Source organism: Schistocerca serialis, chromosome 4 (genome assembly GCF_023864345.2).
Source record: "Schistocerca serialis cubense isolate TAMUIC-IGC-003099 chromosome 4, iqSchSeri2.2, whole genome shotgun sequence".
NCBI classification, from domain to species: domain Eukaryota; kingdom Metazoa; phylum Arthropoda; class Insecta; order Orthoptera; family Acrididae; genus Schistocerca; species Schistocerca serialis.
In genome coordinates, this window is record NC_064641.1 from 702,247,562 (window position 1) to 702,262,958 (window position 15,397).

General features: G+C 37.5%; 1 protein-coding gene across 3 annotated transcripts in view; it reads right to left on the bottom strand.

Annotated features, from left to right (window-relative positions):
* The window catches only part of LOC126473212 (RNA-binding protein cabeza), a 76,751-nt gene that overhangs the window by 16,305 nt on the left and 45,049 nt on the right, over window positions 1-15,397 (bottom strand). The window contains exons 5-8 of one of the 3 annotated variants that reach the window (XM_050100121.1): window positions 9,263-9,288; window positions 6,445-6,563; window positions 6,231-6,360; window positions 5,931-6,116 (exon numbers count right to left, since the gene is read on the bottom strand). In XM_050100121.1, coding sequence (XP_049956078.1) covers window positions 5,931-6,116; window positions 6,231-6,360; window positions 6,445-6,563; window positions 9,263-9,288 — 461 coding nt within the window. Of the gene's footprint in view, window positions 1-5,924; window positions 6,117-6,230; window positions 6,361-6,444; window positions 6,564-9,262; window positions 9,289-15,397 lie in introns of all 3 variants that reach the window. The other 2 variants (XM_050100120.1, XM_050100122.1) reach the window with 2 other exon arrangements.

Sequence of the window (15,397 nt, forward strand, 5' to 3'; positions counted from 1 at the left end):
TTCATAGTTTGCAATTAGTTCCCACAGACAATATGACACTAATTTTAAGTTAGCAATGATGCGAGAAGCAGAGGCCACAAACAACTATGCCGCAGGAAGAAAATTTGGTGTAATAGAAGTGAATGTTCATAGGCGGCATCATATATATAAACAAAGATGAGGTGACTTACCGAACGAAAGCGCTGGCAGGTCGATAGACACACAAACAAACACAAACATACACACAAAATTCAAGCTTTCGCAACAAACTGTTGCCTCATAGGAAAGAGGGAAGGAGAGGGGAAGACGAAAGGAAGTGGGTTTTAAGGGAGAGGGTAAGGAGTCATTCCAATCCCGGGAGCGGAAAGACTTACCTTAGGGGGAAAAAAGGACAGGTATACACTCGCACACACGCACATATCCATCCACACATACAGACAAATATGTCTGCTTGTGTCTGTATGTGTGGATGGATATGTGCGTGTGTGCGACCTGCCAGCGCTTTCGTTCGGTAAGTCACCTCATCTTTGTTTTTATATATAATTTTTCCCACGTGGAATGTTTCCCTCTATTATATATATATATATATATATATATATATATATATATCCTCATTACCAACGAACACTGTCTGCCTGTGTCCATTCATGCGAATGGACAGTTTGTTGCTGGTCATTCCCACATAGAGGCAGACAGTGTTTGTGGGTAATGAGGATCACCCTGTGGCTAAACATGCCATAGTGCACGGCCAGCACATCTTGGCGCAGTGTTACACCGTCCGGGTTATCTGGATACTTCCCACTAACACCAACCTATCCGAACTCCGGAGATGGGAACTTGCTCTTCAATATATCCTCTCTTCCCGTTATCCACCGGGCCTCAATCTCCGCTAATTTCAAGTTGCTGCCACTCATACCTCACCTGTCATTCAACAACATCTTTGCCTCTGCACTTCTGCCTCGACTGACATCTCTGCCCAAACTCTTTGTCTTTAAATATGTCTGCTTGTGTCTGTATATGTGTGGATTGATATGTGTGTGCGCGCGCGCGCGCGCGCGCGCGCGCGCGCACGCGAGTGTATACCCGTCCTTTTCCCCCCTAAGGTAAGTCTTTCCGCTCCCGGGATTGGAATGACTCCTTACCCTCTCCCTTAAAACCCACATCCTTCCTTCTTTCCTGATGAGGCAACAGTTTGTTGCGAAAGCTTGAATTTTGTGTGTATGTCGACCTGTCAGCACTTTTATTTGGTAAGTCACATCATCTTTGTATATATATATATATAAAGAAAGATGATGAAACTAACACCAACCTATCCGAACTCCGGAGATGGGAACTTGCTCTTCAATATATCCTCTCTTCCCGTTATCCACCGGGCCTCAATCTCCGCTAATTTCAAGTTGCTGCCACTCATACCTCACCTGTCATTCAACAACATCTTTGCCTCTGCACTTCTGCCTCGACTGACATCTCTGCCCAAACTCTTTGTCTTTAAATATGTCTGCTTGTGTCTGTATATGTGTGGATTGATATGTGTGTGCGCGCGCGCGCGCGCGCGCGCGCGCACGCGAGTGTATACCCGTCCTTTTCCCCCCTAAGGTAAGTCTTTCCGCTCCCGGGATTGGAATGACTCCTTACCCTCTCCCTTAAAACCCACATCCTTCCTTCTTTCCTGATGAGGCAACAGTTTGTTGCGAAAGCTTGAATTTTGTGTGTATGTCGACCTGTCAGCACTTTTATTTGGTAAGTCACATCATCTTTGTATATATATATATATAAAGAAAGATGATGAAACTTACCAAACAAAAGCGCTGGCAGGTCGATAGACACACAAACACAAACATACACACAAAATTCTAGCTTTCGCAACCAATGGTTGTCTCGTCAGGAAAGAGGGAAGGAGAAGGAAAGACAAAAGGATATGGGTTTTAAGGGAGAGGGTAAGGAGTCATTCCAATCCCGGGAGCGGAAAGACTTACCTTAGGGGGAAAAAAGGACAGGTATACACTCGCACACACACACATATCCATCCACACATACACAGACACAAGCAGACATATTTGTCTGTATGTGTGGATGGATATGTGCGTGTGTGCGAGTGTATACCTGTCCTTTTTTCCCCCTAAGGTAAGTCTTTCCGCTCCCGGGATTGGAATATATATATATATAATAAAAATTGAAGAATGCCAGTTCTACACACCTAACATTCAGGGGAACCAGGCAGGGAAAATTGCTCACTACACACAACTGAAACACAATGACAGCTTCTCGATTACTCAAGAAATTATCCGAATGAAGGTGCTGAAGTTAAAGAGGAATTTTCCCACTTCATGTACTCTGGAAATCTTACACAGAACACTGTTAGCTAAGAGACTTCCTGTGGCATTTGACAAAAAACTACTTGCATATCGATGTAATATAATGAACCCAAGAAAATGGCACAATTTGCTACACCACACGGGCAACACTGATCATATGCCTTCAATCTGATATGCAATCAAATGTTAACCGTTGACAAGATAGGTGTTAAAAGTGTTCATATAAGAAACTCTGGCAATGAGAAGGCCAGAGAAGAGTAATGCTGCCTGCTGTAGTACATGAAAGGAAGCTCCTCAAACGAAATTCTTCGCAAGTAAGACCATACCAAAATAAAAACTGCCTGCATAGGTTTTCTTTGGACATCAAGAAAAAGGGTGGATGACAAACAATGGTTGATGGCTGTTTGGAACATAATGCCAGGCTCTTTCCATAAGGGGACTTTTACATGAATAACTGCCAAAAAATTTATTTTTTAATTTTTGTCTTAAATTCTCTGTAGTTTTCTGAGCAAAAAATTTTACTTCCCGGAAAATGAGCCACAGACAGTACCAAAATTAGAGGAATTCAAAAGTGGCTGCACGCACCACGACATCCTCATGGCACGCAGCCAGCTTTGTTAAAAAAAGTTTTGCTCTCATTTGTTTCGTTTTTATGGCTTTGTAGTCCCTTAAGTTGGCTAACCTGCGAAAGCTTTACAGTCGCTTATCTATTGTTTATACAGAGAATTTAGTCATTGTTTGCTGTTGTTTTGGCGCAAATATTGTGTTTACAGTGAAGTAATTGTGTGTGCAAGTTTCTTATTCCACTTGAAAGCAACGGGAAGAATTAAGAAGTTCGGTATTAAACTATGTAAATTTTATGATTGAAATCTGTTCATCAAACGGATGAACTCCGCTAATACTGAAATATTTGAACAACAGGCTTGACATTATTAATGCTGATAACACAGATGCCAACTATTGATTCAAGTTGTGTTATTGTTGAACTCTCTGCTCTATCTGAACTAATAAAGCTTTGCAGTGTAAGGAATGTGGCAATAGTGGCGTTACCATAGTTGAGGAGATACGTCCTAGAAGAGGTTGTGCATCAAAATTAAGAATTTTTTACAATTTCTGTGAATTAATTGAATGTGGTTATACTTGTTGCGTAACTAAACAGAGAGTGTTTAACAAATATTAAACTTGCTTACGCTATGAGGTGATAGGCAAAAGGTACAGAACTGCTTGAATTTTCGGTGCTATTATGGACTTACCTCCCTCCACAAGGTTTGACAGGTACAATAAAATTATTATGCTGATTTAGAAGAAGTAGCAAATGATAGTACAAAAAACGCTGTTCAGGAAAGTGTAGACATGAATGACAGGAATACACGTTTGTCTGAAGGCCTGGATGCATCATGGCAATGAAGAGGCCATAGTTCCCTTAACGGTGTAGTGACGGCTACCTCCTTGGACAATGGTGAAGTCACTGATGTATGTATTACCAAGTACTGTCATGGCTGCACTAGTGGAGCTGAAAATCATAAATTAATCGAACCTTTTAGTGTTTGTAGTGGAGGAAGAATTTGAAGGTGGTGTGAAGATATTTCACAGGTCAGTGGAGATATCTGGTGTGATTTATACATCTTACCTAAGAGATGGAGACTCAATAGGGTATCAAAACTTTGCAACTCCAAACCTTACACTGACAGAAAAATTGAAAAAATGGTACGTGTTGGACACATCCAGAAAAGGTTACATACAAGACTGAACTTTAAGAGGAATTTAAAGGGAAAGAAAATAACTGGTGGCAAGTGCATTAGTGGACGTGTTCGGCTTGCAGACGAAGAAAGACAGGTTGAAGTATTATTATGGACAAACCATAAGACAGAAATGACCTTGAGGGAATGAAAAAGGCTGTATGGGCTACCTTCTTTCATAAATCCTCCACAGATGACCCTATGTCGCACTCCGCTGTGTGGCTACCAGTGGGCTGTTACTCAAGGTGAGACCTACAACCATGAACATTCTTTGCCATTTACTATAATTGAAGTTGTAAAACTTACACAAAAAACTGTTCTAGTAGGACTAAATACTTTGACAATTTGTGTGCTAGATGCTGTTCTATGTTTCAATGACAGTTCGATGTCAGGGCTTAATGTTATGAGACTGATGGGAGTGCCTACGGGACCAAATACGCATAGAGCTCTAATAGTCACTGACCGAAGGACACTCTGAAGCAGAAAAATGAACATTGGAAGCCACCAAAGAAGCAAGAATAAGAAGCAGTAGTGTGAAAAAGAAGGAAAACCAACACAGGAAACAAAATGAATATGGACTTGGGATGCATTCATGCCATGCAAGTTTAATAGAAGACGCAAGTTTTAACTTTAATTTCCTGAAAGTTAAATAATTTCATGTTCTGGTGCACTTTGGCTAAAAACTATTAAAGATAGAGAGCTGAAATTTTGTACAGTATCTTAAAATGTGCTTAACTAAAAGTAGACTACACTTTTAACTTTTAAAATAAAATGCTTTTTGAAGAAAAGCCCTGAATTCATTTCCAAAATTTTTGAAAATAATATTTAAACTTTTTTTATACCACAATTTGTGACAGCACCATTTTTTCAATAGTCTGCTTTAAAGATATTAGTGTAAAGAACTTACAGGATAAAAATAAACCACCTTCTTTGTTTGTATTTTGAGTAATGTGTACCTATCACGTACATAATCAGCATGGTTTATTTCACTTGCAACAAAAAAATACAATTTAAAGAAAGTGTGGTTGATTCATAAAAATGTTTTTAGAATATGGTAAGCATAATACGGTCTTACAAATCTTATTCCTTATTCTCAAGTTGCACTGTTTAGAAAACTGACTTTTTTTTTCCCCCTTCTTCAAGGTTTCCCCTGGTATTCATAGACTAGTCCCCTTAACAGAAAGAAAATGTTGAGGCTGGATTCTTTCAGGGACAGCTCATGCAGAAAGTGAAGGATACGATATCAAACAATACATCCCTGGAAATAATTCCTTCTGGGATGACCTAAACTTCAAGTAGTGGATGTTGTGAATATAATTCTTGCGATACATCTATGACAGTGAATTCTTCAAGAAGACAAAGCTCCTATTCCAGAGGTAACTTAACGAAACCCTAAGTATCTGCACTGGGCCACCGAAGGCTTATTGCCTGGGGCAAAATCTCAACTGAATCTCTAATGACAGGATTGAAAAACTGCTGCATATCCAATGCTACAGATGGCTCAGAAGATGACATCATTACATCATCTTCACAGTTGGGAGGTGCTCCAGGAAGAAGGATAAGGCTTAAGAATGAAGATACATATAACAATTAAAAATAGTCGTGCTGCTGACTGCTCACTTAGATAAGAAGCAAAATAGGAACTGAAGAAAAAAAAATTGAAGTAAACCATTTCTTTTTTATTTCTGCTTTTGTCACCAAAATTCATATTTTTTGAGTAAGTATGGATATTTCTTTAAGCAGGAACTCTGTATCAATAAAATAGTTTGTAATTTGGATTATTCATAATATGTTAAAAACTTCTCAAATAGCCTCTTAAGAAAGGGGGAAGCTGTCTTTTAATTAGGTAATACAGCAATTGCAAAGCAAGAATATCTAGATCTGACAATACCAGTACCTCCTCCACCTCGTGGTGGTCCATCACGAGAACCACCACCACCACCACCATCACCACCACGTGGTCCACGGTCCATGCCACCTCCACGACTTGAACCACCACCGCCACCGCGCCCACGCCCACCAGCATAGTTGTTTTTGTGCTGTGCCATCTGCACCTTAATGGTGGTTCCTTTCATGTCCTTTCCTGTGATTAAGAAAAATATTTACGTCACGGTGCAAAATGTAAAATATATGTATTTCCAATATAAATTTAAACTGTCAGAGATTATGAAAACCAGTTGCAATGAAGAACACACACCGTCAAACCAGCTTATGGCTGATCTAGCAGCATTTGAATCATCATAGGTTACAGTTGCTTCTCCTTTCGACTTTCCAGTGAGTTTGTCCTTGTACATCCATATTTTTGGCTTCCCAGTTTTCCTGTCAATCTGTAATAATCAGAACATTACCACATGGAATGCAAAATGGAATGCCATATGGCATATACAAATTAACATCTTGTAGATAGTTACCTTTATGACTCCAATTGAACCAAAATGCTCCTCTATATCAATCTCTGTCAATGCAGGGCTCATTCCAGACACAAATATTGTGTCCTCTTGTACAATCATATCACCACGGTCACCGTAGCCTGTAATTCAAAATTTATTAGGACTTTTCTCTCATTAAGATACTATAAAATTTTGTAACATCGCTATTCTACAGGTGATTAACTACACATGAACACTTATAAACAGGGATAGCTGAAGTTTCTGTGAGCCTAGAGATGGGACGAACCTGGGATGTTTCAGTGGTTCCTACAAGCATCACCTGCAATAGTCGTTATCCAGACTTTCAAAATGCAAGCCGATGACACCATTGATACAGTCATGCCATACCACTGGCAAGATAATGATGCATATGTTGTTCTTCCGTAGATACTTTGTAGTCAATGAAACCGCTTTCTTAATGTAAATACAGCTATATTACAGTACTCTCTACCAGTCCCATGAACCATGTGGCAATTACAGTCGAATGGCATATTACACACTTTTTGTAAACTATACACCAAACTCCTTGAGAATGTACCATGCATGTGATACTCCTCATTTAATCACATTTCACCATACACAAGACGATGAATAAACGACCTGGTAGTCTACAGACACTAAGTTCAGCTGCTTCTGCTTCCACTGTATCATAACCAATACCAAAGTAGTTTACTTCCAACGCCAGTACTTAGGCTTCTTTCAAGGTTTTATTTTACCACCACTGGTATTCAATGCAACCAACCGACAGTCGATAACCAAAAATCTATGTCATCACATCTCTTGGTAATTTTCTTTCACACACAGTTTACTCATAAATGCCGATAATACTATAAACTAAATTTTTCAGAAGTTCAGTAACAATACCTCAGTGTGGGAGTGCACTTCAACCAATATCTGTAAAGAACCACACCATAAGAAATTAAATTCTCAAACCATGATAGGACATCCTATAATGTTGCGAAAATCTGTCACCACTATCACCACCTGGTGCAAACCACGTATTACACATAATTTTGTCAGCATTAATTTTGCTGGTTTTGTCATGTTTGACACCCAACACAGAAAAGCTAGAAACATCTGCATTGTGCCACTGACGTACATCAGTACAAACTACAGCACTGAAGAAGACAAGAAAACATGCTATCAAAGCGTTTCAGAATCATCGTCCCATCCCTAACATAGGGTAGCAAATATCAATTTATACACATGTTGCATCAACAAAAATTTCGGAAGCTTAACTATTTCAGTTAATTACTGTCTTACTGTAAACACATCTTACACAGATAAATTATTAGAGAAACTCATTTCAGCACTGCACTCTGAACAATGTAATAAACATTACCACATATGAAAGACTGTCACCCAAGCCACTTAGCGGAAGTTTAATTTATACATCATACACCACATTCACTGTTTCTTTATCTCTTTCTTTTTAGAATAAAAGAACATTCAAATCATACCAAGATTTATTTCACGCCCAATCAATAATGACCAAAACACATCGCAGAACACACTTATGCGATGTTTGTAGGCACTTTCAAAAGAAGAATATAATAATTAATTATGATGACCTTCAGGCATTCTGTATGCTTCCCTCAAAACTGTGTGCCCAGTTTGACAGTTTAAGATACTACCTGCAGCACCAATAGAATCCAATACAGTAAAAATCCTGCCAGATTTGCATATGACACATCGTTTCATTACTGAAATGAGTTTCCTCTGTTGATTTGCTAAAAATCTACTATCATGCAAATACTATGCTATAAACAAATCCACCAAAAGGCCAGACAACCTAGCACTTTGAAACGTCTTTTAAACACTGACCATGTCACCAAAGATGTAAAATAACCCTTGACAATGCAGTAAAGAGAACAATTCACTTTCTTCAGTTCTTCGCAGGCAGCTTTTCTTGTATAACAAAGTTTACCATGGCAACAAAACAAATAGTCCATTCCATCTGAACCACATAGCCGCTGGTAACACAAGTTTTAAATGCTACATGTCATTTGACATACCAATGAGCATTTTAAGACCAACCTCTGCGCTATACAACAAATAGCACATCTACTCATAATACATTATCAGGGCAAAAACCTTTAACTATTTGTCATATGTGCAATACAACCACGCCTAGGAACTTAAACGTAAAGAGTATTTGGAAGAAGGGCTACCAGTCTCTAGAGCTTCATCCATAGGCAATATAAAATACCAGATGTATGAGCATGTGCAAGTTTAAAGCCTTTGAACCATAATTTTAAGACCCATATACATTTTACATGTTGTAAAATTTTAAGATAACCATATACATAGCATTATAATGTGAAATGCATCACCATTTTAATACAGTATTTTGAACGGAACCAGTGCCTGATGGCTGATTAGAGGCAATGTACGAAGTATCATGGTACCACAATGCAACATCCCTCACAGTGAAAGAAATACTGTGTATGGGTCTGGTTAGCTGCTGTGAGAATGGGCTAATGGTGGTTTGACAAACACACAAATTAAGTAAGTAAATATGAAATGGCTGCAAAAACCAATATCAGTGCAACTGTAGCACTATCAATATTACTTAAGCAGCCTTTCCATATAAGTTATACCTTACTGGTGCTTGGTTCTACTTTTTTAAGAAAGAAAATACGTGTCTGACAATGCAGGACGGAGATTCACTCTTTATGCCAAAACACACTTATAACCATTTTAAATATCAAGTAACCAAACACCAGCAACCAATTAATACGTACTCAATAACAAAATAAAACAAATGAATAGCACCAGGTTGATGTCCTGGTGCTTTTACCTTTGATAAAACCACCCCTGCCGCCACTGCTATAACAGAAGCATAAAGACTGTATCAGTACGAGTTGCGATCACTTGCTTCATGCGTAGAGGAGGGCCAACATCCAATTGCTTGCACTCCAAGGTAATACCTGTTTTACTATGTCCAGCTTGTATATTCATAATATAAATGTCTGTTAGGTACTGAGCCATCACAAAACAATTAACTTTACTCATCACATAAAACTATGTAAAAGGATCATTTCCAGATATGCATACTATTTTAATAACAAGCATCAGTACAGTTATGTTTTTAATACCTGTGTAATATTATAATCAGTATTACCAGGAACCAAAAACAATGAAAACCATTTTAATAAAGCTGCCTGCTTGTTTGTGTGGCTCAGCTCCTGTAAGTCAGTGAGTCTGTCAGTCAGTTATGTACATCATATCTGGTAAACACCCAACAAAAAATTTACAGTTGTCACCATTATATGAATTACAATTCCTTTCAAAAAAATACCAGAGATATTACAACCATCACATTTTTACCTTCCAATTTAGTACATAATGTAAGTTATTGAAACATTCAACCTCATTTTAGAACTTTACTTTCTTTATATGTAAACTGAGCTCAACAATCATAGTTATTCCATTATTTAGAATTTTATTTGCTTTCAGTTGAAAGAAATTATACTCATAAATACACATCCTGAAATTACCCTGCATGTGCATCAACACCAAATACACTATGGTATGGATTCTCAAACTCTGGTCTTTCGTCTTTAGATTGAAAGATTACGTAGACAACCTGTAGACTCAGGAAACACCATTTAGTATTAATAACTACAACAACAAGAAAAGGCAATTTTAAATACCACTTACAATTTAAGACAGATTTAGTTGGGTTGCAGTATAATAAGTTATATTTAACACTTAAAAGTACTATCGGAATTGCAAATAATCGGTCTTACTTCAAAACCGATCAATCTAATGCTCAAATGAGTTACCTTATGTACACTTAAAGTTATAAAAAGCACACAGAACAGATGTGTGTAAGTCGCAATGAAGAAATTTCCATGGTGCATATCTGACAATTTTCAGACAAACTGGGACAAAATTCCTTATGTAGCACAACTCTCCACAACCATTCTTACTACACAACACAAAGGAATGAAAGAACAGAAGCAATATACACTGAACTCAGCAGAATGCAGTTTAGTATTTGTCTTCAGAACATATACACCTATTTTATTTCTCAGGGGTTTAAATAGAATAAATGCTAACAGCAGAGTACATTCCAAGAACTTACAGCTGAGAATCACACCAAACAACTGTCACAAACATTCCGCACACAGCTAAATGAAGTTAGCTAACACAACAGACATGTGGATTACTCAGTCATATAACTATATAGCTGTGTGTAATTAGAATCACACCTATCACAAGCCCAGGTCAACAATACATTCATTATATATTTTCCTCTTAAAAGAGTGGAGAACAAAAAACAAATTTGAGTAATTGGATGGTATGATCCACAGTAACAAAAGGAAATTTACAACATGAAGCCAATATAATCAATATGCTGATTCTATGGCATAAAAGTTTAAATGTGTGAAATTTACAGTTAATGCCTATGTGTGCATAAATGCATGCAAGCATGCATGCACACACATGTCCACATGTATCGGGTGGTACCACCTATTATGTCCCAAATACTTAATCACACAATTTATCTTCAACCCTCTATTATCTGTGGAAGTCGGCTGACTGCATCCACGCCATTCCATAACATTTATGCACTTTGCCAACCTCAGCTATGTAACATTGTTGTGCACCATAACATTAGGTTGCCATTGTCAATATAGTGTTGATCCATGTGCAGTGTCATGCACAGTGAGTGCAGCGAATGTACTATGAACCGATCGTGAGCTTCTGTTCCCAGCTTGTTCTGCTCAGGGGCCAAGTGAAAGTGTGGGATCAGTAGTAGTTAAAAGTGAAAAAGATAACTATAGAGTCAACACATCTACAGAGTGATACCAATTCATGTACTAAATTTTTCAATAATCAAAGTGTTCTTTATGGATAATGCTCAGAACTGTCAGTTACCTAACAAAATAAAGCATGCACATATGGTGTGAGCAGAGAAACAAATACACTAGTTACAAATGATTGCATCTCACGCAATGCAATTGTTTTGTGTAAGTATTTTCAGATTTACAAAAAATACAGTTACTTATTAACTTAATGCTAATGAGAATTTCACTTAAATTAAAGGTGGTCAGGCTCTTTGGCAGATAAACTGACAAAATTTGTCATTTCACTTTTACAGTTTTCCATGTCAAGGACGTTATTTAAAATTTCAATCTACACACAAACTGTTTTGGTTTATCAGACAGCTTCTCTGTGTTATATCTTCATCCCATTTTACAAGGTTGCCCCAGTGAACTGAACCTCTGAAAAAGATTTTACTCCTCGAGTAACTCCAACATTTTCTTAACAATTGACATACATCGCAGATGTAAAAACAACCACTATGGATCGCACAGATACTTTTAAAACAGGTTGATCACACAACAGACTCCTCTCACACAATAAAGGAGACTACGGCAGAAAGCTACATACTTCCATCACATTTTAAATTTTTAAGCAAACATATGTGCATGAAACCTGGATTCCTTTAGTTATTAACAGTACAGGTGTATGCACAAAGCTGCATACTAACCCCCCCCCCCCCCCCAAAAAAAAAAAAAAAAACAACACACACACACACACACACACACACACACACACACACACACACACACACACTGTACAGACACATTCAACAAAAGCTGAGTAAACTCAGCAGGCCAATCAAGACCACAGATGAGAGGGAGCCACATATTATGACCACAAAATGACAAAATATGAAGAGTGAGTGAGGTATCAGAGCAGATACAGTAACACAATGGCAAGCGCTATGACAGTTTGTCACGTTATGATAGGATAGTACGAGAATTTGTGTGTGTGTGTGTGTGTGTGTGTGTGTGTGTGTGTGTGTGTGTGTGTAAAATATTATTCACTCACTCTTGCCTTACAGCACTGCCAAGTCAATATAGGGCAGAAAAATTTGAAATGCATCAAAACACGCTGACTAGGCTGATAATTTTTCACACACATCTACTTCACAATTGTGGAATTCCAACAGTGTGCTCAGCAATATTACCTTAGTGCACAACAATTTTTATCTGCAAGACAGATGAAAATGTTCGACACATAATATAATCCATATGATGTTCCGAAGAACATTACACACAATCTATGTGACTAAACATGTCTATCCTAGTTCAGCTTCAGCTTCAGCTTTACACCTCGTTCCAAGATTGTGGTATGAACAGAAATGAGTGAAGGAACTTAAGAAGCTACTTTGTACTCTATACTCTCAGTGCAGCTTCCCCATAAAGTGCTTTTAGCAATTACGTGTTTGCAAAGCCCCAACATCTTTTACAACATTGCACCCGAAACCTGAGCAAAGCATGTAAGTATACATAGGTAGTAATTCAGGCAATTTCCCACAGAAAGGGATTTCCTCAGTGATTGATAACTTTCAAGAGTGTTCTCCCCATTCTTTGATGCTTGTATGCCCGATTTTTTTTCTTCACAAGATGTGAGAAATTTAATAACACTCATTGACTTCAGTAATAATATTCCACACAACAGAAACTGACACCTGTAAAAACTGAAGTTTTATTCAACTGAAAGCCACTTACAAACATTATTTTACTCTGATTTTTGTGGTTGTTTATCTGAATTCTTGCATAGCATTACTAGATGCTATCTGACAATATTTAATATAGCTTGCTGTGTGTCCATGTTGCATGGCAAACTAGCAAAGTGTTTTATTATCCATGCTCTATTCAACAACACATTTAAATGAAGATAGATTTTGCTACCACACTGGATCACTTATATTTAGACATATAAGAACCATTTCAATCTCCACTACACCACCTTAAAACTTATTTTCTCTGTTCTCTACATCTTGCATGTGGCACCACCCTTCCCATGACTGCATTAACACTAAATTGGGACTAATTTATACTAAAAATAGGCAGGCCAAGGGCAAGATATTTCAATTACAGGTGAGAACCATTATGGTCATTCATTTATGACCAAACAACTGTATGGAAGCAGCCACTGAAGTCAAACAAACAACTCCAACTTTCATGATACATAGAAATGTCAATGTATAGGATTGGCCTTGCAGCAGTTTCCTGCTAAACAACATATCACAGCAAGCAAAATTTACGCAAATGTTTGAAAGGAGTTATACACCATCATGCCATCCCACTAAAAAATATTTCATATCTTGCCAATTTGGTATATTTCATTCCAGTATATTACTGACACACAGGAAAAATTTATTTGCCTCTCTCAGGGATAGCATCCACATTAAAAAGTTGACAAATATTATTTAATAATTTAAATAAATAGTATCTACAGAAAAATCCTTATACCTATTTTAAATACTGGCATTGTAGGTGTTTCATTCAACCAAACAGGAACATACTTCTGTGAACATTCCTTGTTTTAGTCAGTTGTTATCAAACACTGGCAAACGTCTGAGGAGTAAACAGTTCAGGAAAGGGTTAATGCAGTCAATGACACTGTGTTCCTCTGTCCTCATACATGTGTTGAATGTGCCAAAACTGCCAACAGGTGAGAAGATCAAAGGGCACGGAACTGAACTGGACAATTTTCAAACAATTAGCCAATGACATTATCAGGAAATGGGTTATAGTACACCTTACAGGAAAAATCAAGCTAGAGAAATTATACGCAACAGGTACACCACATTTGCTGAATGCTGACCAGCATAACTTCAATTCCAATATTAATGCTTGGACCGTCTAAAATATACCATCGATTTTGTGTGTCATCTGTTACTTTAAATGAGTGACAACGGTCCATGTTGTCATACAAAACAATATACAATGTGAGAACAAGTGCAGTCCTGAATCAAAAATATTACAGTGACAGGAAAGGTTATGACCAGAATTTACTGGAATGCAAGGGATTATTCACATAGATAATTTTGCAAAGCGTAACTCACAAGGTACAGCAGCATATCTGGGCCCTTTTGGATGAAAGGTATATGACAAGAGGCACATGTGCAGCCAGGAAAAAACCTCATGGTGTAAAATAATACATCTACAAACAAAACTGTGGGTGAAGAAAGGGATTTTAAATGTTAATTGTTGGAAAGTTACGTTATTCATTGGAAGTGTTTCCTGCTGACTGCCACCTATACTCAAATCTAAAGAAATTTACGACTGCAGAGTCCAATGAATATGTTGTGGCCTTTGTTAGGGTAATTTTGCAGACCTTTCAGAATTATTCCTATACCCATTTGAAAAACAGACCAACTGATTTACAAAATTAAACATTTCCCTGCCAAGCTTAAGAATTCTCTCTCTACTTTCAACACAGTGTCTGCTTAATCCTCATTTTTGCAGTCAAAAATTTTGCACTTATTCCATCGTTTAGAACCTGTAGCAGAATGCATGTCATTTAAACCAATATAAAAGCCCCTAACAAAACATCATGGATAAAGCAGCAGTAAATTTAACATTCTTTTCAAAGCAGTACAAGCAGTTCAAATGTTACTGCACTTGTAAATACAAAATTCAGTAACTTGCATCTCAAAAACACCTTTGGAGTACCCAACAAGTATCAGTTAAAGATTTCTCACAGTAACAATTTTGAATGTGTTAGGGACTGCTACATTCAGCTACCAAAAGTGAAACTCTTATCAATGACCTAAAACTATTATGACCAACCAACACTTTAGCTATGCCATTCACAATAAGCGAAATCACCGAGACACGTAGCACTTTTAGACATACTCTATGTAATCATTTGTCATACAGCAAAAAAGTACACTTTCATGTGGAAAAATGAACAGAATCAATGAAACAAGATGATCTGAAAGCAAATATAAAGAAACACACACCTCAAATTTATGAAGAGGCAGAGTAACTTGTTTACAAACTTAAATGAGAACTATATTCTACTATAGCTTAACTAAAGAACCTTAATTCTGTCCAGCACCAAAAAGCTTTTAATGCAAATTACTTTTTTATAAAATATAGGTTGATTCCATAAAGAATGACCA